The sequence below is a fragment of the Cupressus sempervirens genome, chromosome 11, assembly GCF_028749045.1.
Source record: "Cupressus sempervirens isolate cs-2001-9-10 chromosome 11, ASM2874904v1, whole genome shotgun sequence".
In the NCBI taxonomy this organism is placed as follows: domain Eukaryota; kingdom Viridiplantae; phylum Streptophyta; class Pinopsida; order Cupressales; family Cupressaceae; genus Cupressus; species Cupressus sempervirens.
In genome coordinates this window covers 275,890,356-275,916,848 of record NC_143128.1, presented here as the reverse complement: position 1 = coordinate 275,916,848, position 26,493 = coordinate 275,890,356, and the positions used below count along the sequence as shown (strand labels likewise).

The window sequence follows — 26,493 nt, the reverse complement described above, 5'->3', positions numbered from 1 at the left end:
CCAATTAGCAATTGAGTGGAAGTAGGATAATGGTTAGAATACACATTGGAAGAGTCTATAAGAACTGTGTGCCTTTTGCAAGGTGAAAAAGTCACGCCATAAGAGCTCTCATAGAATCCATCTATACTGGTTTTTATCTGTTGTTTATGTTGCTGAGGAGACCAAGAATATTTAACAGATTCACTCATACTCCTTTGTCCTCAGTTAGCAACAGATTAAATCCATTGCCCATGACCCATGTCACAATGGGTAGTGTGTGGACATGATACTACCATGATACAAGGTTTTTAGACACGTAATATATTAGTGTTGCTTTTTTATTGTGCTATACTCTTCTGTTATTTTTTGTCTGTTTAGTTAAGAAACTTGCAATTTACATGGAGGAAGCCACGGCTCAGTTTGTAGCTCAAAATCACATCTTTCTTCTGGCAGTTGAGAAAACATGTAGCTCCAACATCCCACATTAATAACCTAGAGAATGATCTGATATTGTTTCTCAGCAATTTATTGGTAGAAAGAAAACTGTATTTCAACACAAGTCATTCCTACTCTGATATTTGTGAAAGCTCTTTGCACTAATATTTTTGGCCCCATGAAATCAAGTATTTAAACTTCTTGTTCTCAAAAAGATTTGTCTAACACTTATGTTCAGTTCTATAATACTCTGATGTGGGGATGGTGATACAAAGAAAGGATAACTTTTCATTTGGCCTGTAGATGTTTTTCAAAGCTACATAGTTTGTAAAAGTCATGTCCAAGTGGAAGGTGGGAAACAAGGTTGCGTGTCTGATGTTTTTACCAGTATACATTTATTTTTGACTATCAAGCTATAGAGCATGCATTTGTGGAAGTTTATTTTTGGTTATTGCAAAGCAGTCCACAATTATGCAGGAAATTCCTCAGTTTTCCATGTATGCTTTGTGCAAGTTTATGCCATCTCAGGAAGTCATGGCTTTTAAGACAGGTATATCATAACTTGATTGTAGAAATAATCAAACTAATTTTGGAATAGATTATCTTATGATGAAACTATTTTTAAGAATGTAATCATTGCAATTTAACTGGGAGATCCCTTACCATATAAATGTGTGTTCATGGTTGAATCTCAATCCATGACAACATTTCCCCACTTATATTTTTTAGGGAAATCTATTTTTATCAGTAACTCCTAAAATTTGTTTACCATATAAAATAAGTGTATTTTTGATGATGTGGCGGATGATATTTGACTATAAGAATAATCTTGTTGGCTGAACAGGTATATTGATAGTGCCGGAATAACTGGAGAGATCCCAAGCACTTTCCGAAATCTTAAAAAATTGAAGACAGTGTGAGATTCTGCTATAAATCTTCACAGCCTGTGTTCTTTCGTTAGACTTGCAATTGATTTAACATGTTCCACCTGTTCAAGGGTAGACATCCTTATTTTTGTTTTGGCTTGCAGATGGGCATCTGATAATCTATTTTCAGGTGCAATACCTGATTTCATTGGGACTTGGACTGATCTAACTGAATTGTAAGATACCTTTTTCTGCATTATTCAGAATTTATTGTTTTAAGTTGAAATCAAGGATTTGGAAATCACTCATATGTGTCAGTCCAGTGTACACTCATTGGTAGATATCTTCATTAAATAAACATATGCATGTGCAGATGTGTGTGTTCACAGTAGTCTGATTTTTAATGACTATTTCCCATCAAATTGACCTTGTGGCCTCTGTTGCAACAGTAGAGAAGCTATAACGCTAATATCACAATAGAAATTTGCTGTTGTATGATACATACAGAAAAAGACAGAAAGGTGTTTGTGTGTGACTGTGATACTAGTGTCTTGATGGACAAATTCATTGGCATTTTTCTATAGATAGTAGAGTTCTCATCGACTTATTTTTGTGCATTAACCATGAAGTTATGAATCTTGTTCTCTGCTGCATGATCCAACTAAGCAATTCCTGTAATGTAAAACTGGCAGAGGGTGCCAAACACTTTAAAATACTTGGTCTACCTGTGCATATACCATACATTCACACATACTGTTCTTAATATAACTTTTATTGTACAAAACTACAAACTTACCTTGTGCACGCATACCTTATGACAGTTTAAATACAAGGTCTCTTGGTGATGGTTCTTGAATCTATACCAAGGAATTTTAGATTTACTTATTTCTTACATCGATTGCGAAAAAATTGTTATAGAAGTATTAGCAATTTAAAATGTTGGTTTGTAATAACTTATTATACCTAACATTTTGTCTGCATCTTGTCACAATATTAATAATTTTTTCATGGAACATATAACTTAGAGCTTTTAGTTAATGTGAGAACTAGGTTTAGATTGATTTCACTGAGGTAGCAATACTACTGAATCAGAAAATTGCATTCTCATATTATAGTAAGGAGTCACTGCATTTTAAAATAAAAGCTTCCTACAGGAGGGCATAGAAGAAACAGTTCTCACCTCCACTTGTGAATTTTTTAGTAAGATATATCATTAGTGTTTAAATTTCTCTTCTCTTGCTTACTATTTGATTTCCAATCTTTTTCTATTGTATAGATTTGAGTATATATGTTAACTGTAAAGTTTCTGCAAATTCTAAATTTCAGATCTAAGATAATATCTTAATGTTCTCGCTGGTCTGATCGTCCTTAGTATTAGACCTTGAAAATGAAATGATAATATTAATTGTTCTTCTGAAAATATGTTTTATCACAGCGAGCATTCGTTCATGGCAGAGTTGCTTAAAGGAGCAGACTTGGTGTTCGAATTGTGTGTACTTTAACTACAACTTCACACACCCTATATACCATAGCCAAAGGTTATGTCCCTTAAAGGGACATGACCCTATCTAGGTCGGCCCACAGTACTCCCTCAAGATCGGCGCTTAGTAGGTTGTTTCATGTTTAACAAACAATAACAAAGTAGTTAATGTTTAATGACTAACAAACAATTATTTACCAAGGATCACTGATCATGCCTGGTTGAAGTATTAATAGCCATTTAAAATAATATTTGATAAGAGAAGATACTTGTGCGATCTGCACAGTCAGACCATTATGAATATCAAAGTTATAATATTAACATTAACCAATTACTTATGCAGGAGACTTCAGGGAACTGCTCTCCAGGGTCCAATTCCTTCAAGCTTCTCCAACTTAACCTCTTTGAAAACTATGTATGCATTAATCTATTCTAATTTTTGTGTTTGCTCATCCTGTTTTTGTTGTTGATATGGTATTCAAATGTAAACTTGTAAATTAAATAAAACATTGGACTTATGATTCCATTTTTAAAGCCAATTTGTGTATTTTTGTTCAAGCAGGAGAATAACTGACTTAACTTCAGGTGTCACATCATTGACCTTCTTACAAGGCTTGAAGAACTTAACTCAACTGTAAGTAAAATATTTTGAATCTTATGGAAATTTATCTATTTTTTTTTTCTCTGTTTACTACATAGCATTTACTAACGTGCTGTGCATTGTGCAGAGTCCTGAGAAACAATCAGATTTCTGGCATAGTTCCTTCATATGTTACAGAATTAAGTAAACTGCAGCACTTGTGAGATAATGTTGCATTATGCCACTTTATTTTATTTGTTCCTTCTTATCCTTTATTTATGATTCCCATTTTTCGTTCTTTGATAAATAGGAAAATGCAGATACGGCATCTGTAGATTCGTTACATTCAGAAGATCAATTAGACTGCTTTCTTCCAGTAAACCTTATGTAGGCAGAAAATAACTACACTACTCAGTTATGTTCTATGTAATATACAGAGATAGACTATCTTTTGCATAAGCTAAGTTGTTGGTTCTAGTACACGATTGGTGTAATGAGCCTTGCTGGCTCACTTCGAATTTATGCAATAGAAGTCACTATTTTGTTTTGAAGTTCTATATTTTGTTTTGTGTTTTTGAGATTATATGCTTTTTTTTCAAATTTATAGAAATGCCAACTTGAAATGCAAAGAAGAAAGGATAACAACTCAACTCCACTTTATTGCTATAGTACTACTTGCAAAATAATTACAATTGTAAACAGTACGCATCAACTTTAATTTAAATGCAGGAACCTTGTGTGCAGATTTCCATGTTAGATCTTGTAGCAATGAAAAACAAATTTGCTGCAACCAGTATAAGCCCACGCCAACAGTTTGAAGCTGAGTGCAGCCAATTATGTTGAATCACTGCCAATACTCAGGAAAACTGCTTCTTGCAAGCTCAACACAACTCCATTAACAGTGGTCACAGGTCTTTATTATTTATCATCAAATGCTCCTTTGAAATGCAGAAATATATGCCCCTGCTAAGGGCGTACCTTCTCCAACGAATTTACAGCCAATATAATAATTGATTCTCAGCTCAATGCCTTCCAGCATGGATTGAACTCAGTCAGTAAATCAGAACAACGCATACACAATTCATTGGCAATTATGGCCACTTCAAAGTGCTATTTGAATGGTGGAAATCCCTAATTTCCCAACATTTAATGCCAAACTCTTGAAGCTTCTACAGTCCATCAAAAACATAAATGCATAATCAGATAAGACAATCCTTTGCCAAGCATTCTATTTATAACCTTTAATGCTAAGGCTTAAAGCTCACACTTTCCACTTAAGAGCCTTCCTCATAACACTTTTCATTTATTTTATAATTTTGCATTTTGGAAGCATATTCAACTTTTAAAATATAATAACTCCTTTACAACTCTATGGCTAGAGTCTTCTTGTGCACACTTTTCACTAAAGGGCCTTCTCCAACACACCATTCAATTAGAGCAATAAACTCATAAAGTAATTTAATAAAGACAAGCTTGATCAATAACCTCCAATATGGATCATATTATCAAAGCTCAATGAAAGACTGATATAGTCTGGACTCAAGGTGTCACTACTGCAGTGCCAAAAATGGAAACCCACTCTCCTAGCTTACTATAAATAGTAAGTTGCACAAACAGAGACCCTCAAAACCAAGTGTCAGCTGATGAGGGTCGTGATGCCGGCCTGACATACCTGTGCTCCTAGAACCTGCTAAATTGGGGACTTCACAATTGGGTATGGGTTTAGGGTTCTGATATGCCAGTAAGCCAAAAAAGTTTCTTCTTGGGAATGTTATGTTTGGGATTTGCTGTATTAGTATGTGTTAAATATTTTTATACAAAATTCTAAATTCATTTGATAGTATGATATTTCATCATAGGTTAGTGTTAGTGATGAATATAAATGTCAATTGATAGTCCAAAATTTAAAAGCCATGCCATATTTCATACATGTCTAGGACAATTCAAATGAAAATCATTAAATCGTATTTGAAAAAATTGGACTCAAAAAGCGCAGAAAATTTAAAAACTTGGGACATGACAAAAGCTTGTGGAAAAACTCAACAATAACTCAGAAATTTTATCAAACATTTTAAAATACTTAAATTTTTAAACTTCTCTTCAAAAACACATATATTGCTAAAGTTTTATAGCATATTATGGATTTCCATCTTATACATATCAAAAACTAAGTTTAATATGTATAGATGGAAAAATGAGTTCAAGCGCTAATTGATTTATAGTACCACTTCAACTAGCCATGTCATATGTAGAAGTTGCCTCATTTCAAGAGATTTTCAGCAAGTTGTGTGATAATTGTTAAGAATATTGCATCATAGGATGCATTTACTAATTATTTATTAAGTTTGTTATAGTTTGTCAATGTAATGAACCCTGCTGGTTCACTCCCATTCTTTGCTGAAGAATTTTTTTTTGTGATTTGGAAGTTTATGTTGTAGTTTTTTTTGAAAATATATGACTCTTTTGTAATTTTTAGATTGCAAGATAACAATGCACATAAAATTGAAAACTATCACAAATTGCACACCAACTTTTATTCTTATTAATGAAACTTGTAAGTATTTACAAATGCCAAAGCAATATGCAATCAACTTGTTAAATAGAGAACCTGACAATTGTAGATATCCAATGTTGGGTTCCTTGTTGATGTTGAAAGCGACTTTAACAACAAATGAAACCTCTATAGGTTCAAACACTTCCTTCTGAAGATCAATCGCAGCTCTATGCCAAGAAATGCTGCTCCAAATTAGAGATCGCAGCCAGCAAAATTTCCAATGCTGCTTCTGTACTGATGATTGCAGCCCTTCAATGTGAATTCAAATGGCATCCAATACTAAGTATTATGGTGGGAATATGAATGCCTGATGTACCCATCATTTGTCACAATTATGTGCAGCAAAATCAGAGTAATTCTTTACTCAATTAACCTCTCCAAACCAGATCGGTTTGCATTTAGTTGATCAGATAACAAACACAATTCATTGGCATAAAATCCAACTCAAAGTGCTGAAATAGGTTGAAGACAATTCACCATTTGCTCCAATTGAATGCCAAATGCTTGTGATTCATTCTTCATTACATAAACAATGCATAATGGAATAGTTCGATCCTTGCAAGGCATTATATCTATAACATTTTAATGCAAAGACTTCTTCACACTCAACACCAAGAGTCTTCATGAGAACACGTTTCACTTAGATGCCCTTTTCTTCATATTTAGGCATATGTTTGAATCATATAATTTAAGGCAAATATTTAAATAATATAATTTTAATTTATTAACTCCCTTTGGCTCTAAAAATGACCTTTTCATCAATATTATGATATTTTGACACACGAGGTCATTATTTCCTATGCCCAAGTTTTAAAACTTTTTAACCCGGTTTCAATGAGCTATGACACTAAGGTGACCAATATGCAGTACAAACAAAAATAAAAACCTTAACTTATTTAATTAAATAAAAATCATAGTTCACCTATCTTGTGAAATTGACTAAGAAAGCATCAATATCAAAATCTGATAGCACATGAGTGGTCTTGATGAAGAAAGATGATGAATGAACCTGATGGGGTGACTCACTAAAAATCATAGTTCCAAGAATCACGGCGATTCATGCGATTCACGCGATTTGGCGATTCGATTCAAGCCAAACGATTTTTTGTGAATCGGTGAATCGAATCAGCGATAAAGGATTTATGAAATAAGTTACTCACTAAATTTCAAGGGTTTTTTAAATTTTCCGATTCATGGCCGATTCGATTCCGATTCATGGCCGATTCACGATTTGATTCAGCCTTGCCGATTCCGATCCGATTCCGATTCTTGTTACTTTGCTAAAAATAGACAGTACCTCCGATATTCCAGAGCCCAAACTAGAAGCTAAAAACAAAACCGAAAAGTGTCATTCAACTACTCATTTGAGCTCATAAGAACCATCCATTCACATGCTACAAATAGTAAGTCCCATTAAACGGAGTCATAACCCTCGACAAGGTTCTTTAATCACCAGGATTAGCCTACAAGGACCCAGTAATAGGCTAAATCCATCCACTATCGTGGTCATGCTAAAAAGGGGGACATTCTAGTCCTCCTTTCCCAAGATTGTTTGTCCTCAAGCAATCATAGGAATCAAAGAACCAAAATGACCCACTCAGATCCTTAGGATAAATAAGTATAATGTCCTTGGCATCACCTGTAACCTCCTGTGATGATAACACTATCCACAAAGCTATCTCCATACCAACAATGATGACTCACCCAATCTACAGTGCCAATCTTATCTGCAACTGGATCCCAGTAGAGACAAAAATCACATCCATCCATAACAAGGAAAAATGGATATCCGATATCGTCTGCTAAATTTGAACTCCCTACACACCCTACTAATCTTCCATGAGTATGAAGTCTATTTGTGCAACAATAACTAGTACTCCCAAAAGCGTCTGTATTAAAACCAAATATCCATCTTTGCAAAACTGTTATGGACATGATGGCTTTACAAGTAGCCCCCTGCTAAGTTTTATCAACTAACCCCATGTAATGGTCCTGCTCAATTCCGACCTTAAAATGCTGATTGAAGGCTCGAAGAATTTTGTCAAACACTTTGCATACAAGGGGCCATATGACTGATATAACTTTTCAGATTGCTGCAATGATTCTTGTTTGGATTTGCCTCAAAGAGAATGCTTACAAAAGACTCCAAATTGTCTAAACAATAACCTAACATAAATATGCAACTAATTTTGGCAATAGTGAATGCATATATGAGTTCTAATCATGAAAATGATCACCTACAGCCAACTGGTATTTTAACAAATAGTTGGTATGCAAGCTAACTGGTTGATAAGAAATGATATATTAATGCTCAAAGACAACTATTAATAACCAACAATTGTATCTCCTTGATTGAGAATGAGTATCCAATACAATATTCATACTAAGTTAGCCAAGACTTTTGGCATTTACAAAGATATCAAAATATGATGATTGCTGGTAAAATAATATGCACCTACAATTGCCAGTGAAAACTAATGCAATTCTAAATATCTAACTTCAATACTCCCCTACAGCAGTACGCTAAACACATGCATGATTAAATACAACTAAAGCCATGGATTGCTGATACCATTGTGATAAATGTAAAAATGTATCTATTAATGAATGACAGTTACAATAGCACTCTATAGTGAAAGGCAACTATGAAAATACATATCAGACCTAGCATATGAAGTCGCCTTAGAGAATAGATGTATTGCAATACCACTGAACAGAAAATAACCTCCTCAAGTGCCCAAGTCGTGCCTCTCTAGCTGCCGCCCCTGATTGTAGATGGCTGTAATAATTTTCTTTGCTTTTTCGAATTTGCTTTTTCGGATTGCTTTTCCGGACTTGCTTTTTCGGCCTGCTTTTTTCGGATTGCTTTTTTGGCCTGCTTTTTTCGAACTGCTTTTTCGGCTTGCTTTTTTGAACTGCTTTTTTGGCCTGCTTTTTGTACTCAAATATTTTTTCTCAATGTAGCACAAATAGAAGACTGAAGTATCTTCCTCCCAGCTGCAATAATTCAAGTGATATTTCACACCCTCAATATCGCGTACCAATTGAGAGTTTTCGTTCTCAATGGCCACAAATATTTTTTCTCAATGTAGCATAAATAGAAGACTGAAGTATCTTCCTCCCAGCTGCAATAATTCAAGTGATATTTCACACCCTCAAAATTGCGTACCAATTGAGAGTTTTCGTTCTCAATGGCCAGTTGTGACTATTGCAGAAACCTTAGGCTCCACAATGCACATCAACAAACATCAACATCAACAACAACAAATCTGGATGATTAGAATGAAGTCTCGGGGTGCCTATTTATTCTTTTTCTCCACTTTCTCCAGAAGCTTCTAGAACATTATTTTATTTTATCTATTAGTGACTTTATAAAATATTTTATAATTCAAGTCACTTTATTAAATTAATTAAATATAAAGTTACCTTTTAATATTTATTTATTTGATAACTTTATAAATAATTAATTTAATACCACTTATTTATTTAATTAAAATAATTAATTAGTCATCCTCATAAAATATTCATTATTTTGGACAACCTAATTAATTAAATTAATTAAATCAAATTGCCTCCAAAATGGGGACATGACACCCATCAACTGCAGATGGTATGAATTTGGAGCCAATCCACACTTGCACGAAACTAGTCATCTACTTATGGGTTAAAAGAGAAATGACAAGCACTCCTCACTGTGTAGTTGTAATAAAATACTCCGATCTTTGTTAGAGGTTCATCATCATCAAATCAATAACCAAGAGATGGCTCCATTCTGTATCTTTGAGCAACTAGTTAGACAAGATCCTAGGCAACCCTCTTAGCAAGCCCAAACGCAAAATCCCCGTGGAAAGCATTATAGTCAAAGTCTCTACAATTCTGAAATAGTCCCTTTTGCAATTCTGAAATCTTAAGCAGATACTCCATAAATGATTCTCTGCAGTAGAAATTATATGAAGCATTAACTTGCTCCCCTAAAACCCACATTCGAGCCCTCTAAAACTGTGGAACTTCCAATTGTCTATCTCTATCAGCTCCACGAGATAAAGTAATAGGTTTTCTTATGGAAAAAGGGAACAAATCTCCACAAGAGCTTGTCTCTAAATCAAAATTATACCCTGCCCAAGTCTTGTGAAGAAGAGGGAGTAGTGTTAGGAAATGGCACACAACTCTTTGAAGAATCCACTATTGTCACATCAAGACTCTCAATAACATGTTCCACATCATCTATTAGTGTGCTAACTATTGGGGGACTTGGTACAACAAGAAGTTTTTTGTAGTCCTTTACTAATGCACTCGTCTATGGATGTAACTACATCCTCATCACATCCATCATCCCTTTTCATGGAACTCAATTCATCACCAACCATCGCTATATGTAGCTGAATTGGATCTGGGGTTGGTGTAGACTATACATGCTCCAACTCCATGACCGCTTCTAGTTGTGACTCTGAGAGAGCCAGCTGCGTGCTGTCCAACACCCCATAAGTCACCTTAAGTTCATGGGTGAAATACCCATAACATGTGCTATTGATGACAATGCCTCATAATAAGTGCTACCCCACTCAAGAAGATTATCTGTGTCAATTACCGACTATAAATAATTATACTTTATGATCTTGCAAATGTCTCGGAGTCAATGAATCTCTGCTAGGGAAACAAAACTACCATCGTGCTCATTTGACATGGGAACACCCCAACCAAATGTAACTAATGTTATCCAAATAGTATCATAATGCTGAAGAACTGAAAAAATATTACTATTGCTCACCTTCAGTTGTCTAGTCACATGATGTCTTTGCATACCTTGGCTACTACGTAAGCTCTCTGATTCACTAATTACACTATTATAGGAAACTATATCCTCACTGACCACCACATGATCACTAATATTATGTGTGCTAGCAACCTTGCACATGCCCATCAAGGAGGTACTGCTACTGGGTACCTTTGCAAACAACTCATCTGAAGTGGAAGCTTGTGCTATATGCAACTCCTCGCAAATCTCTTCTTCCTCCTCAACTGTAAGTCTTTGTAAAACATGATGTTAGGACGTATCATCATACCATGACAACTCTGAGTCATTACTCAATATTTGACATGATTATTTAAGACTCATTTCACCATGAAACATCCTCATAGAAATCATCAAATGTGCCCATAATACTAGTATCCATATCATCTAAATGAAGGTCGTCTGCTATCACTTGTTGCATACATGACTCAATGTCCACATGTAAATGAACATTACTATGGCATGAATCTACATCGCATAACTCCTCATCAATGTTGTCAAGTAAATGTGTAGTTAGACAGTTTTGTGTAATTGAGGACAGTTACCGACATGACGGTTCACCTCGTGTCCCTCGACTACTATATGTACTTGTCTTTGTCATAAGTAAAGACATCTTATGCAATGGAAATGTAATCTTGCAATTGATAATGAATGAATACATAAGTTTCTTTTGAGTTCTTTATACTTTATGTGTTCAATACCTCATTCTGTCTTTATGTATCAGTTCCTATTAACCCCGAGAGGAAAACATTTGGCGTCATTGCTCATTTGAATCCAGAAAAAGCAATGTAGCGAATGACAAATGGGAAAAAATTGTACTAGAAAACATTACAACTAATAAAGACAGTGTGACCGAGTTGTACGAAGGTGAGCACGCTTTCATGAAGAACTTCTATATACCGTTTTGTGCGATGATTGAAACATTTGTCAGTAGAGAAGCCATATTTGTGGAAGTTTTTGAGGACACCATTTGGGATGCTCTGAATGTCACTCCCGCTGCCAACAAAATTATACGCCATTTGTCCTGACAATTTGCACAAGCATTCCTTGTACAGGCACAGGGAAGAGAGGAAGCTAAGAGGGAGAAATGTTGACAAAAAACTCTCAGGAACTTTGCTGGATGAAACTGTTGGGAGGAGGAATGATATGAGACTTGACCGAGGTCCAACCCATGAGCCATAGGCCGTGGGAATGTTGAATGAAAGAGAATTTAACTTTGTAACGGTTGCATAGTCGACCCATGATGTAGGGAGACTATAAATAAATAAAAAAGTGTTCTTTGTTTGTTATGTATGATGTTTTGAATTGATGCCACATCAAATAGATAAAGATAGAAATAGAAAACTGCAAAATGATACTACACACACTGTGCATTAGGCTTTAATCCTCGCACAACAAGCCGAACAGAGGCAAAGGCTCAGGAAACTTGCTGAAGGGTATCGTGGTGTCACAAAGGGTAACCGCGATGCCACAGAAGGTGCATTGAGCGACAGAGAACATGTTTTGCCTCACCATCGACGGGTGAGATGTAGTGAGGACTTGATAGAAGAGACACGACAGAGACTAAGTTCGATTGAGGGAACAAGGGAGTTCATTAACTTGTCTTGCACACCACAGGTAGAGAATTGGTGGAGTGAAGATGGGACCAACGTTGCTAGAGGTGCCAAAGCAACACGAGTGCGGGGTAACCACACTACGTTCTTTCCCCACACATCGAATGAGCGAGTTCAATTTGGAAGTCAAACCCTACTGTTTTCGGATTCTACCACATCATAGAGTAATGCGAGTGCACAGGCATAGGCGCAGACAAAAATCCCACCACAAACAACACAACCAGTAGTCTAACCGGTGGTACAATCAGCGGCCATGGCTGCGAACAAACAGAAGTTGCCCAAATTCATGGGTAAAGCAAAAGAAGATCTAGTATGCCACTGTTAGACATGTGGAAGTATTTGGACTGCCAACAAGGCCACTGACTAGGACAATTGGGTGAGACAATTCCTTGCTACATTGAGGGAAGCAACCATCGATTGGTACTCAGGGGTAGACGAGACCAATCTGACAACTTGGGCTAATTGGAAAATGGAATTTCAGAAGGAATTCAGACTTCTGTGAGACAACAGTGAGATACTTGCAGAAATATATGGCACCAAGCAAAGGAAAAGTGAGTTCGTTAGGGTATACAGACAACGACTAAAAGAACTCGTTGGCAAGATGAAGTGCGCATCAACGGACGAACACAAAAAATGATGGTTCATTGAAGGACTAAAGACATCCCTTTGGAGGAAAATGAAGATCGTACCTTCGACCTTGTATGACTGCCTATAATTGAGCCATGGAGTTAGAAAAAATATACAAGAGTTCTAAGAAGGCTAGAAAGTCCTCATCATCGGATGATGACTCTTCTAGAAGGAACAATGAGGAAGGGAGTAAGAAAGCACACGCCCTACAAAAAAACTTTTAGGGAATGAAGGAGCTGAAGGCAGCCAAATGAGGGTCGAGTAAAAGTGCGGAGGGCGAAGTATGGTGCACGGACTGCAAAGAAGCTAGACACACCAAGGGTTCGTGTCCTAAAAATTCCTTTTGCAACATCTGCCAGGTAATGGGACATTCCACTAAAGAATGTCCCTATAACATGAAGACTCGAAACTAGCAAGTACTGTTCACACAAGAACAACCCTCTATGCCTTGATTGGGTAGCCAATGGGGTAACAATAATGCCACTTTTGGTGGGTATTGAAACAATCGGCAGGGAGGGTAAGGGAACAACGGTAATAACATTAACTGTCCTCGTATCCAGTACGACGCGAAGGGGAGGCCCATGATACATGGTGGGAATTGCAAGCAATGGGGACATTTAGCCTGTGATTGCCAAAAAGAGGAGATCCCACAAAAGTTGTGCAAATGGTGTGGGCTTGGTGAACATAAAGACACAAATTGTTCAAAACCAGACGTTAACCTCCTCGATGTTGAAGGGAGGAGCAAGGAGGATGAAGTTTTGGTGATTACACGTGCACAAGCTAAGAAGGTTATTTATGTAGACCCTCATACGGAAAAGCAAAGGGCCTTTGAAGCTAAAGCGGAGATGGAAAAACAAGTACAAACCCATAGAGAGTCAGAAGGTACTGCCGGAACCTCTACTCGAGCAATGAAACAAAACATTCAAAGGCAGGTGATGTACCTAGAAGTTTTGGTGAAGGTCGAAAACGTATTAGAAACTATGCCCCACCTCCCTATAGCCCTCCTGAACACTCCATTGATCACAACTAATCCTCCAGAATGAGTCAAGGATCTCAACAGTTCAACAGTGGATTTGATGATACTCATGGTGAACATTGGTAGACACCCGACTGTGGTGGAGATGTGTATCTTAGGCACCATCCTCATGGACATGATTGTGGATGATGGGCTAGGAGTGAATGTCTTGTCCAAAGAGACTTGGAAGAGTCTGGGGAAGTTGACATTATGGCCCCCAAGCTTCAACCTGTTAGAGGCCGACCAACATGGTATCAAGCCGCACAGGACCTTGATGGCATAGAAGGTAACAATTGGTACACAACCATTCATCGTAAACTTTGTAGTGATCCCCCTCTAACGGAAGGGATACAACGCCATCTTAGGAAGAGGATGGTTGGAGATGGCTAAAGCAAGTCATAACTGGAAGAACACTTTCATTTGAGAAGGGTGGAAGGAAGTACGTGATCGGCTTGACAACCCAAATGATTGGCGAAGGGATGACATCCTCGTACTCGAAATCCGATGATGGAGTAGATGGAGGAAAGGCATGAAACTTGTTGGGTGGATATTTTGCAACCGACAATTTTGGGTAAAAATCCAGTTGCAAAATAGGATGACCATCCACAACATGTGCGACAGTGTCTTTGTTACCCTAAAGGGAAGGCTCCCCCTTCTCACTGTTCCTTAGATCAACTCAAGGTAAGCAAGAAGTTGAGAGATTTTATAAAATGGGTGTTACCAATATCCTTTCTTCTTATCTTTCAAGAAAGAATCCACTTACTCGTGGAGCGAGTAATGGGTAGGGTGAATCTCTAGCTACACTTCTATCAAGATCTGGAAATAGTGATATTGATAAACCTTTACTAACTCAAAGGCTAGCTGAAAATATACCGGTTTGGCTCTAAGTTCGGTCGTATTTCTATATAGAAAAGCTTTACAATTAGGGCACAAAGACTCCTGAAAGTAAGAATAACTTAACTATTTTACAAATTAAGAAAGAAATATAAGCTATAGACAAAGCTTCTAGCTATACACTTCCACAATTACTACTGGTCAAAGCTCTGACTCCAATTGCTTCTTAACTCTTTTCTATTCAATTCATGAAATACAATTACCCAAGAACACAAGATAACATGAATGAAAGATAGCTTAGATGAATTATAGACAAAGCTCATGTAACAAACTAATTTTTCCTAACCAATTTAGAACACCTGAATAACAAATAACTGATTCCATCACATGACAATGACTTTTATTAATTGAATCTAACTAGAAAGAAGTAACAATTTTCTATTCTATTTGCAATTTATATTCAACTGTTTTAACGAAATAAATAAATGAATACATTGCAACATTTAAACCATTACTAACTGATAACATTGTCAGCTGAAAGTAAAGTAACAACTATCTTCTATATCAACTAATATTTTCATTCAACTTAAGCTTTTTAGAAATCTAAACTATTTATTTATTCATCCATGGATCTAGAGGTAAAAGTGCACAAGAGATATACAAAAATAATGAAGAAATCGCTTTGTCATGTTGTTCAAGCCTCGGCATTAGTGAGAGGAGAAGTATTGACATAGGCATAACCTCCCAACCTTGGACCATACTTATCCCCACACATCTTAACTTAATAAAACAGTCCTCCCTACCTCAGGATTGAGCTTGGGATGTTCTTAAGTCCAGTTGTCCGAGCTACCCGGTGATTTGAGTGTCCCATTAGTTATTCCTAAATAACTGAAGCTTATGGACAAGCAAAATGATCTCATGATTGGTACATATGCCTATAACTACCTTGGCCAAGGATTTCAATTTGGGTTCATAAATCTGATCTTCACCGCTCAACTTGACAACATATATCATTATCAGGACATGCATGAGCTATTATCTTGTTTTTCATTACATAGTTATTATATCTGATTTCATTCTTGATTTTTGCAGGTTATCTCCACCTCTTCACCATTCATGGCTTCCTTGTCAGTGAATCCTAGGTGCTTGAAGTTTATAACCATTCTATTTAGAATTACACCTCTTCACCTTCATGGCTTCTTGCCGGTGAATTCCTCAACGTTTGAGCTTTTTGATATTTTGATACACCTCTTCACCATTTCATGGATTTCCGCTAGTGAATTCCTCAGTGTTTATAATCTCATGAATATTAAAACATCATGTTTATGCAATATTGTTATCAACACTTTTTATAGTTATAAATTCTATCCCAAAAGTTGTTACCAGTATACAGTGGTAGAACTAATGATCTCAATCACCCAAGAATTGCAATAGACTATTGGTAGAGTAATGTGGGTGGGTGCTTGAGCATTTGGCTTATGATGATAATTAGTGAGGTCAGATTACACGATGGTTCTCTTTTTACTTTACTGCTGATGTATGAATGGCTTCTCATCTAAATAACAAGACAATATTCGATTTCTTTACACATGGCATATCATAAGCCGACTGCAGTCGGTCCAGAATTCAGAGATGAAGACATTAATAAAATGGAATACGAAATAAACGATGACTTGTGTTCATGGCTGACTATAAAATGAGAAATGGACTTCACTTATCCTCAGTTGGAACTCCTATCGGTAGTCACCACACTCACGGCTTGGAAACTAGATTTGTAGACAACAGAATAATGGAAGAGTATTGGAATGATCAGAGTACTTAGCTATGCAAAACGGAATGAAAGTTTTGGCAAGAACAAATTCATACGGCTTGAAGAATCGTATCCGTCATGGAGAGGAAGAAGATTTGTCTTGGTTGGTTCACGACTTGCCTTAAAGGGCTAGCTGTGACTCTTCGGCTACTTTCGGTTTTTCAAGAAATTCCATCAAATTCAAAACTCTTTTTGAATTGAAAGGTGGAGAAATGAGGAGGGAAAGAAATAAGAAGTTGAAACGTTATGAAGTTATTTTATTAATATAACATGCTTTTATATACGTTCATGTGTGAATAAGGATGAGGTAACATCATTAGATTATATAATTATAATTATTTGGTGTCACTTTATTTTTATATATATGTTTGTATTTAAGGGTTTATTATAATGATAAAATATGAAAATTCAATAATAAATCTCCAAAGGTATGAATTATATTTAATTTAGATTATTTTATGTTTTTATTTTATTGTTTTCCTAATAGCTCATGCGGTCCCATAATGTAACCTGTGGTCAAGTCTTCGTATCCTTTCCAAGGTAGTTTTAGGTCATATTTGCCAATCCTGATGATTGAACCAATCGACCATCCCCTTCCGATGATCTTGTTTAGCAATGCTTCCCCTCTCTTCAGTCTTCTGCTTGCAATCACCCAAGAAAAACATTCTTGCCAAGACATTAATTCAAAAATATATATTTAGATATATATTGATCATTAATTCCAATCAAATAATTGTCAATCATCTAATGACAGTTATAGGTTGCTTGCTTGTTTTCATCAACGTCTATAATAACTAACTCATTTCACATGATCATGAAAGAAATAATTCGTTATCCGTTGGTACAATGTATATAATAAACTAACTCATTTCACATGACTAGGAAAAGAAATATTCTGTTAACAATTGATACAACATATATAATTAACTAACTTGTTTCACATGATCAGGAAAGGAAATAATTCGTTAAACCAATGGTTACAATCAAATTTTAAAATTAGGGCAAAATTTGGGATGTAACATACCCACCCCCTTAGATTTTTCATCGTCCTCGATGAACATAATAAAACTTAAGTAATACTTAATCATTTTATATAGGAAGAAAAGAAATATTCAGTTTTCAGTTTTCAGAGAAAAGATAGGGGTATCTTTGAAAAATGTCATGATAATCCTTCCAGGTGGCATTATCCTTAGCATACTGGTCCCACTGGACCTTGCACTGAGTCACTTCCCGATTTCGTAAGTGTAGCTTACGTACCTCAACTATTTTGAGTGGTCTTACCTCTACCACCTTGGTTCTCACACCTGCAATAATTTCCAATCAATCATATGTTCGTTGTGGGTAATATACATTTTAAGATATGACACATGGAAGACGTCATGCATCCTGGAAAGGGCTGGTGGTAAAGCAATCTTGTAAGCTACTGGGTTCACAACTTCCAGAACTGCAAATGGTCCCATATATCTCGGGGCTAGCTTAACATTTTTGCCAAACTTGATAGTACTTTTTTGAGGTTTAAACCTTAGTAATATCTTGTCCCTACTGAGAATTCTCTAGGTGTTCTTTTGGCATCAGCATAACTCTTTTGTCTGTTGTTCGCTTCCTTTAACCTTTGATGAATCTGGTACCTGCTCCTCCATCTCTTGAAGCATTTCAGGCCCAACAATGATTCTGTCTTCCAACCGATTCCAACTTACTGGAGTTTTGCATTTACGACCATTCAAGGCCTCAAAGGGAGCCATTCTAATGGTGGACTGATAAGAGTTGATATATACCAATTCTCCCAAGGGTAAGTATGTTTCCCATTGATATTGTCTTAATGACCCTGCTCAAATCTGATCTCAAAATGCTGATAAAGGCTTAAGGAATTTCATCAAACACTTTGCATACAAGGGTCATATCACTGATATAAAATTTCAGTTTGCTTTAATGACTCTTTTTTTCAATTAACATCGATGAGGATGTTTACAAATGACTCTAAATTGATTAAATAATGACCTAACATGAATGTGCAACTTATTCTAACAATATTGAATGCATGTATGAATTCTAATCATAAAAAATGATCACCTACAGCCAACTGGTATTTTGTCAAACAGTTGGTATGCAAACTACTAAGCTGACTACAAATGATATAGAATTGCTCAATGAAAACTACAAATGACCAGCAAATTAGTATCTCTTATTACAACACAATGATCCAATACAATGCTCATCAATAAGCCAAGACTCTTGGCATTTACAAGAATTACAAATATATGATATGCTAGTATGAAAATGCACTCCTACAGCTGTAACTAAAAGTTATGCTTATACTATGAAATGATGGACTATATGCAATGAAACTTGGTTGGATTGAAACGCCTTTGTGAATAGATGAAGAAGCAACCAAACTCCAATTGAAAATGTGTGCTTCCAAGCCAAATCGAGTTCCCTAAGCCAGCCGCCGCTGTTCTGGTCTGATCTTGAAAATAAGATAATATGCAATATATAAATTCCGTCTCAGGCACCAAACATCATCTCCAAGATCCAAGGAAATGGGCAACCCAAGCCTTGAATGAAATTGATGCCAAATGTGAGCTCCACAACCAAAATCACACCTACCAAAGGCGCCCTTTCAAGACTGTAATATCTGATTTTAATATCAGATTTATTCACCAATATAATCTGCTTTCTTCACCAAGGAAAATCAATGCCAAGAATGATGAACCAGCTCCAAAGGATAGCTATAATCTCTAATGCAAATAGCAATCGATATCATGCAAAATTGTGGCCCTCATATGCAAACTTATGTGATTGAAACATCATATCAGCGATTTTGGAAATGACGAATGCTGCAAGTAGAACCCTAGCATAGCCAAAGATGAAGACTTTGATTACCAAAATGTCTTCAACAATTCCTCAAATTGAACCATCCAAAACTTGGCCGAAGGCCACAAGATTTTAAGCAATGAAGCACAAATGAAAGTCTGCAGTAACTTTCTCCCAGCTGCAATAATTCAAGTGATATTTCACACCCTCAAATTGCGTATCAATTGAGAATTTTCGTTCTCAATGGCCAATTGTGACTATTGTAGAAACCCTAGGTTCCACAATGCACATCAACAACAAACATCAACAACAACAAATCTCCTTAGTGAGAATGAAGCCTAGGATGCCTATTTATTCTTTTTTCTCCACTTTCTCCAAAAACTTCTAGAACATTATTTTATTTATTAAGTGACTTTATAAAATATTTTATAATCCAAGTCACTTTATTAAATTAATTAAATATAAAATTACCTTTATAAATAATTAACTTAATACCACTTATTTATTTAATTTAAATAATTATTTAGTCATCCTCATAAAATATTTATTATTTTGGACAACTTAATTAAATTAATTAAATCAAATTACTTCCAAAATGGGGACATTACATTGTCCATACAATATACTCTTAGGAGATCTTCTAATACCTGATTTACTCGTTCTGTTTGACCATCTGTCTCTAGATGATACGCTGAACTGATGTTTAATTTAGTACCCAAGGCTTTAAATAATGTTTTCTAGAATCTGGAAGTTATCCTAGCATCCCTATCCAAAATAATTTTCTTTGGAATCCCGTGCAACCTAAAAATCTTTGGTGCTCCATCTGTTAAATTTCTTGGTATGAAATGAGCAACCTTTGTCAATCTATCAACCACAACCAAAATAGTGTTGTGTCGATTTCGTGTCATAGGTAATCCCTATACGAAATCTATGGATATTACTTGCCATTTCCACTCGGGTACTTCATTTGGGTGTAACAGACCTGCTGGGTACCGATGTTCTTCTTTTACTCTCTGGCATTCCAAACAACCTGCGACAAACTCGGTTATCTCCCTTTTCATCCCTTTCTAGAAATATAGAGGCTTTATATCAGATAGCATTTTTGTTACTCCTAGATGTCCTGAATATGAGGTTGAATGAAATTCACCTAAAATTAGTCTTCGAAGTTCAGGGTCGTTGGGTACATAGATTCTGTGGTGATATCTTAATAATCCATCCTCTTCTAAGCTAAATTCTGAATACTTGGGATCTTGTGGGTCTCTGATAAGAGCTGGGTTGATTTTTGCATAAAACTCATCACACTCTTAAGTGTCGTAAGATCTGATCTCTTAACCTGAAGTCTATAGTAGTTATTGCCAAGATGTGTCTTCTCCAGCCAAGGGCATCTACCACCTTCTTTTCCTTGGCTTAGTGAAACTTATATCGAACTCATAATCTGCCAAGAATTCCAACCATCTTCTTTGTCTAGCATTAAGATTTGATTGGGTGAAAATATACTTCAAACCATGATGATCGGATCTTTATTTCTCCTCATGTGAATGCAAGTATAAATCCCACCATCATGCATTTCCCAAACTTCCATATGGCTGCCTTGTGGTTGAAAGTATTTCCCACATGCTTGCTAGATAAAATATCATGAATTGCATTTATAAAAGCATGCTATGCCTCTCATATGTTGCCCAATTGGTACTCATTCGTCTTTCATTTGTATAACTTAAAGCTTCCTGTTCACATGCGCTTTTGATCACCATAAATCCGTTTTTGAGTTTTTCCACCATATAAGCACATATTTTGGGCTTAAATGCATTTACCCATTTGTCATCCCAAAAGTTTCCAGCCGTATTCCATATGCGATGCTCTGAAAACAACTCCATTTCTAAGTTCCCCCCCCATTTAAAGAGTCGGTTTTATGCATGCAAAGAAGAAAAGAGGACACAAAACAAGCATGACCACATGATGGAGCTTACAAGGAGGTGAAAGAAGGATTACAAGCATAGAGTGCTTTCAAGCTAAAAAGAATGGTCAATGAACACTCAACGGAACAATCAAGGATGCATATTCATATTCTAGTTCGAGGTGCTTCCACCAAACCCTAGCACATTAATCATAAAACATCTGGCGCCTTGTAGGAGCACAAAGACCAATAAAGCTTGATGTAATAGAATTTGTGTCGTATAAGGCACTTAGAATATTTTTTGTAATTGACATATTACATGTGATGGAGAAACAAGGTTTAGTTGCATGTGATGATAGTATCAAGGCAAAGTTGCAACGTGAATCAAGTTGCAATTGCATTAGGCATGCAACTTTGAATAAGCCAAATTAGTTAGTTAGAAGTTTGTTAGTGAATAAGTCAAGGTGGTTGAGAATTCTCCCTTTTTCCTTCACCTTTCTCTCTCCTATTTATCTATATTGAGGGAGCTCATTGTAAATAATCATCTTTTGGGCAAGGCAAGAAAATTCTACCAATTTGTATCGTGCAGTCTAAGACTTTGTGCTTGGATGGAAATCAGATTGCTTTCAATAAAAGAGGCAACTTGTTTTCAGAATTTGTGTTTATTAAAGGTTTTGTGTGATGACATTTTCTGGATATTGATTGTTAGTTTTGGAACTTCTTTTATGAGGGATTTTAATTTAATTGTGCAGACTTTGAGCTGCCCTATTACATTCAAAGCCAATTTGAACTTTTGAAGACTTCGTGCTATAGGATGACAAATTATAATCAATAGTAGTGACTGTAATCACTTGGATTTGAAGACTTTGGGCTTCAATTGTAAGTGTTTTTATTGAATTTGAGAGTATGTAGTAAGAGACTTTGTGCCTTATTGGTTATTTTGCTTGGGTCTTCATTCGAGACAAATGCAAGAGACTCTGGATTCCTATTTTTGTTTCACAAAATATAAAAAGCAAACTACTGCCCTTAGTGTTGTTCTTACGTCAATTCTAGGGTCACTATTATTATCTTAGCAATAAGGCATTTTTTGTTAAGTTGGAAAGTTATAGTTGTCTGCAAATCATTCTTGAAAAAAAGTGATTGATCAAAAAAACAATCCTTTTTGTAATTTCAGTTAAGTTCCTATTGAAGCCACCTAAAGTAAGAAGGGAGCCTCCCCTATTGCAGAGAGAAGAGAGAAACCTCATGAAATGTTGCCTTAAGTCATAATTTTGTAAATTGTAGTTAGTGATGTACAAAATTTTAGCCAACAGATTGCCATCAAACATAGTTAGCACGTCCTAAGCATTTTCCAAATCACTAATTTTGGAATCCTCAAACTATTGGAACTCAATGTTGTCCTCTAATGAAATAGACACATCCAAATGTCCTTGTGTAAAATCTCCAACTTCATAACTAGAGATAGGACTAGTGGCTGCCCCTCTAAGCACATGATCATCTTTACCATGATCACTAGTTTCTAAAAGTAAAAAGTCATTGTGAAGACTCCTGGATGTCTACTTTGTGAAAATCTTTAGTTTCTCTTCCTGCATTCTTTGTGAAGAGGACTTATCAAAAAAGTAAACTGTAAACCCAGCTGCCTTGTCAACTGTTGCCGGATCTAAAAGTCTTACTTTTAGCCTTTTCTGTGTTTTTCTCAATTTTTCCATTTCATTTACCAAAGCACCTGTTTGTTTCCCGAAACGTGACACATTGCTCAACTGGTTTCCATATTTACTAGATTTCTTGTATTTGTTCATGATTAAAATAACTTGTGAGAGTGTTGATCACTCACAAATCAAGCATGGGAACTCAAAATTTCCAACCTTGCAGGATGACAAGAAATCGCTTTGATACCAATGTAATGAACTCTATTGACTCATTCACAATATTTTCTAAAGAATTCTTTTTTGTGTTTTTTTTGATAGATAATGGGCCAAGGCCTAGATTAATAATATTATTGTATGTTAAGCTGAAGTAGACTTGAACCAAATACCTCCCACATGAGAGGCTGACAAGTTGCCATTGTGCTATAGGCACTTGCCTATCTTTTTTGTGTTTAAGAATCTTATGTTTGAGTTTTTTTTTTTTTTTGAAAATATGTCTTTTTTGTTATTTTCAGACTGTAAGATAACAGTTCACATCAAATTGAAAACTATCACATATGGCACACTAACTTTTATTCTTATTAATGAAACTTGCAAGTATTTATGAAAGCCAAAGCAATATGAAATCGACTTATTACATAGAGAACCTAGCAATTGTACAAATCGAACATTGGGTTCCTTGTTGATGTTGAAACTAACTTTAACAACAAATGGAATCCCTATAGGTTCAAACACTGCCTTCTGAAGATCAATCGCAGCCCTATGACAAGAAACGCTGCTCCAAATTAGATATCACAGCTATCAAAATTTCCAATGCTGCTTCTATATTGATGATCACAACCCTTCAATGTGCATTCAAATGACATGCAATACTAAGTATTATGGCAGGAATAGAAATGCCTGATGTAGCTGTCCTTTATCACAATGATTTGCTGCAAAATGCAATTCTTGACTCAATTAACCTCTTCAAACCATATTGATTTGTGTTTAGATGATCAGATAACAAACACAATTCATTGGCATAAAATGCAACGCAAAGTGCTGAAAGACATTGAAGAAAATTCACCATTTCCTCCAATTGGATGCCAAACACTAAAAATTCATACTTCATCAAATAAACATTGCATAAGGGAATGGTTCGATCTTTGCAAGGCATTACATCTATAACATTTTAATGCAAAGGGTTCTTCCCTCTCAACGAAAAGAGTTTTCATGACTGCACTTTTCACTTAAATGCCCTTTATTGTATATGTAGCCACATATTGGAATAATATAATTTATGAACTCCCTTTGGCTCCAAAATGACCTTTCATCAATATCATGATATTCTGACACACAAGGTCATTGTTTCCTATGTGCAAGATTTAAAACTTTTCAACCTGGTCCCAACGAGCTATGACACTAAGGTGACCAATATGTAATACCAACAAAATTAACAACCTTAAGAGTATTTAATTAATAATAATCATAATTCATTCGTCTTGCAAAAATGACTTAGGAAGTGTCAGAATCAAAATTTGATAGCACATGAGTGGTCTTGAGCAAGAAAGACGATGAGTGAACGTGATGGGGTGTGTCACTAAAAATAAATGCTTCCTCCAAGATTCTTGGAGCCCAAACGATAAGCAAAAACTACAAATTAAAAGCACCATTCAACTCCTCTAACTCATCTGAGCTCATCATAACCATCGATTGACTTACCACAAATAATAAGTCACCAAACAGAACCATAAAACTCTAAGCACTAGTATTAGCCTACAAGGACTTACTAATAGGCCAAATCCATCCACTATCATGGTCATGCTAAAAAGGGGACATTACAATGAAATAGGTGAATACAACCATTTGTAGGGAAGGGCCCCTACAAATCTATGGTACGTGCACTTCTCTAGGCATGCGACCGTTTGCTCCTCTATCCAGAATCAAATCCAACCCAGATATGAGAATATAATTGGAACTTAGTCAACCCGTTCTGCTCAATTCGGGATATAGCTGTAGAATTGGAAGGAATGTCATGGCAATCTGGATTTGGGCAATTTTTGTAAGGTGACTATCTTAATTTTTTTGTAGGAGGAAAGAAGAGTTCAAATAAATAGATACAAAGTTAGTAGGAAATACCTAATCACAATGTTGCAAATAAACATAGGGAGAATATACAATAAAAAAATATTCTGTTGTCAAAAAGTTAAAATGAAATATCCCACCCCATAAAGTTTTTTGCCCATGAGAGAAATAGGAAAAGGAATTCTTCCTTAGAATAAGAACCTATTTTTTGAAATACTTCATTAGAAGAAGAAAGATGAAAGCTTGCTCTTGAACGTCACTAAGTTTCTTTAATAGGAAGAAGGATAGGCACAAGGAGTAGAAGAAGGGGCAGTTGGCCCAGTTTACCCAAAAGTAGTGGTTAGGTTAGTCATATATTCACTTCATTGTGAGTGTGCCCCAACACCATCTTTGGGCCTCCCAAATGGAAGGGATCAGTTTCTAGGTCTTTTGTGGATGAATTAAGCCATTGGTGAGGGCCAAGCATTGTTGAAGCCCTAACTAGAAGGTTAGTAGTATCTCATATGGATGACCAAGTTTATATGAACTCGAGATTGCTCGATTCCATAGAGCAATAACATACAATAACCTACCTCCAAATTTGGAGTGCATTGTGGTTCATTTCGTCCCTTAGGTTTGGGATTTCATGGTTGGCTGATTGTAGTTGTATCAATAGGTGAATGGAATGGGGGTGGTGTAGTAGATAACAAGGACTTAATGTTTTCTCTATTTATGTGCCCTACTATTCTAAGGTGACTTCTACTTTTGTTCTCTTGAGTTTTGGGTTATGGTTGGATGGGAGAATATCTGCATTAGTATTTTGTGTGGTGAGGTTGCATGTTTGGAGTTGATTAAGAAGACGTTTTGGTATGTGCCATTGAGAGGTACACACAATTGCTGAGGATCTTTCTCGTTCTCATCCAATTTCGGTGGTAATAGAGGTTAGTAGTCTTCCCTATAAAATAGTAGGGCGATTAATGAATAGGGTCCTCAAGCAAGTGATTGAGGATTTAGGGCGCATACAGTGTCATAAACATGAGGAACCAGCCCTATACCTATGGATCCTATTTGTTGACAAGTGTCCTTCCTTCTAGTTGAATGAACTAGTCATCCTTCCAGAGCTAGACATCCTAAAATTCTATTTGGAGGGAAACCCTCAATGCTAAATCCTATTGTTCTTCTTGCAACAAAGTCGTATGATTCGAGAGCGGGCTCTTCGTCAATAGGGGTAGTAAAGAAGTGCTATCCTAATCGATATTAAATAACTAAATTTACCTTTAAACAATTCTGAATTTTATAAAGTCCCAAAAATTCCTCTTGATATATGATGGTTTTTCACAAGCATTCGGAGCTCGTCACCCTCAATGTATATAGCTTTTACTCACTCTATAAGAGTGCCAATTAAATTAAGGGAGTGTGTGATACATGTTGTTTAAAAAAATGTGTGCATACATTCCTCAACCAAATCACTTGTAACCTTTCAAATTATTGGATTTTCACATTATTCTAAGGAA

The 26,493-nt window shown here is 36.0% G+C and overlaps 1 protein-coding gene across 7 annotated transcripts in view; it reads left to right on the top strand.

Annotated features, from left to right (window-relative positions):
• LOC149529182 (putative LRR receptor-like serine/threonine-protein kinase At1g56140) overlaps positions 1–26,493 on the top strand; it is a 329,200-nt gene that overhangs the window by 172,176 nt on the left and 130,531 nt on the right. For all 7 annotated transcript variants that reach the window (XM_089809254.1, XM_089809255.1, XM_089809250.1 and 4 more), the window contains 5 exons: positions 1,259–1,330; positions 1,445–1,516; positions 3,104–3,175; positions 3,323–3,394; positions 3,489–3,560. In XM_089809254.1, coding sequence (XP_089665380.1) covers positions 1,259–1,330; positions 1,445–1,516; positions 3,104–3,175; positions 3,323–3,394; positions 3,489–3,560 — 360 coding nt within the window. The remainder of the gene's footprint in view (positions 1–1,258; positions 1,331–1,444; positions 1,517–3,103; positions 3,176–3,322; positions 3,395–3,488; positions 3,561–26,493) is intronic.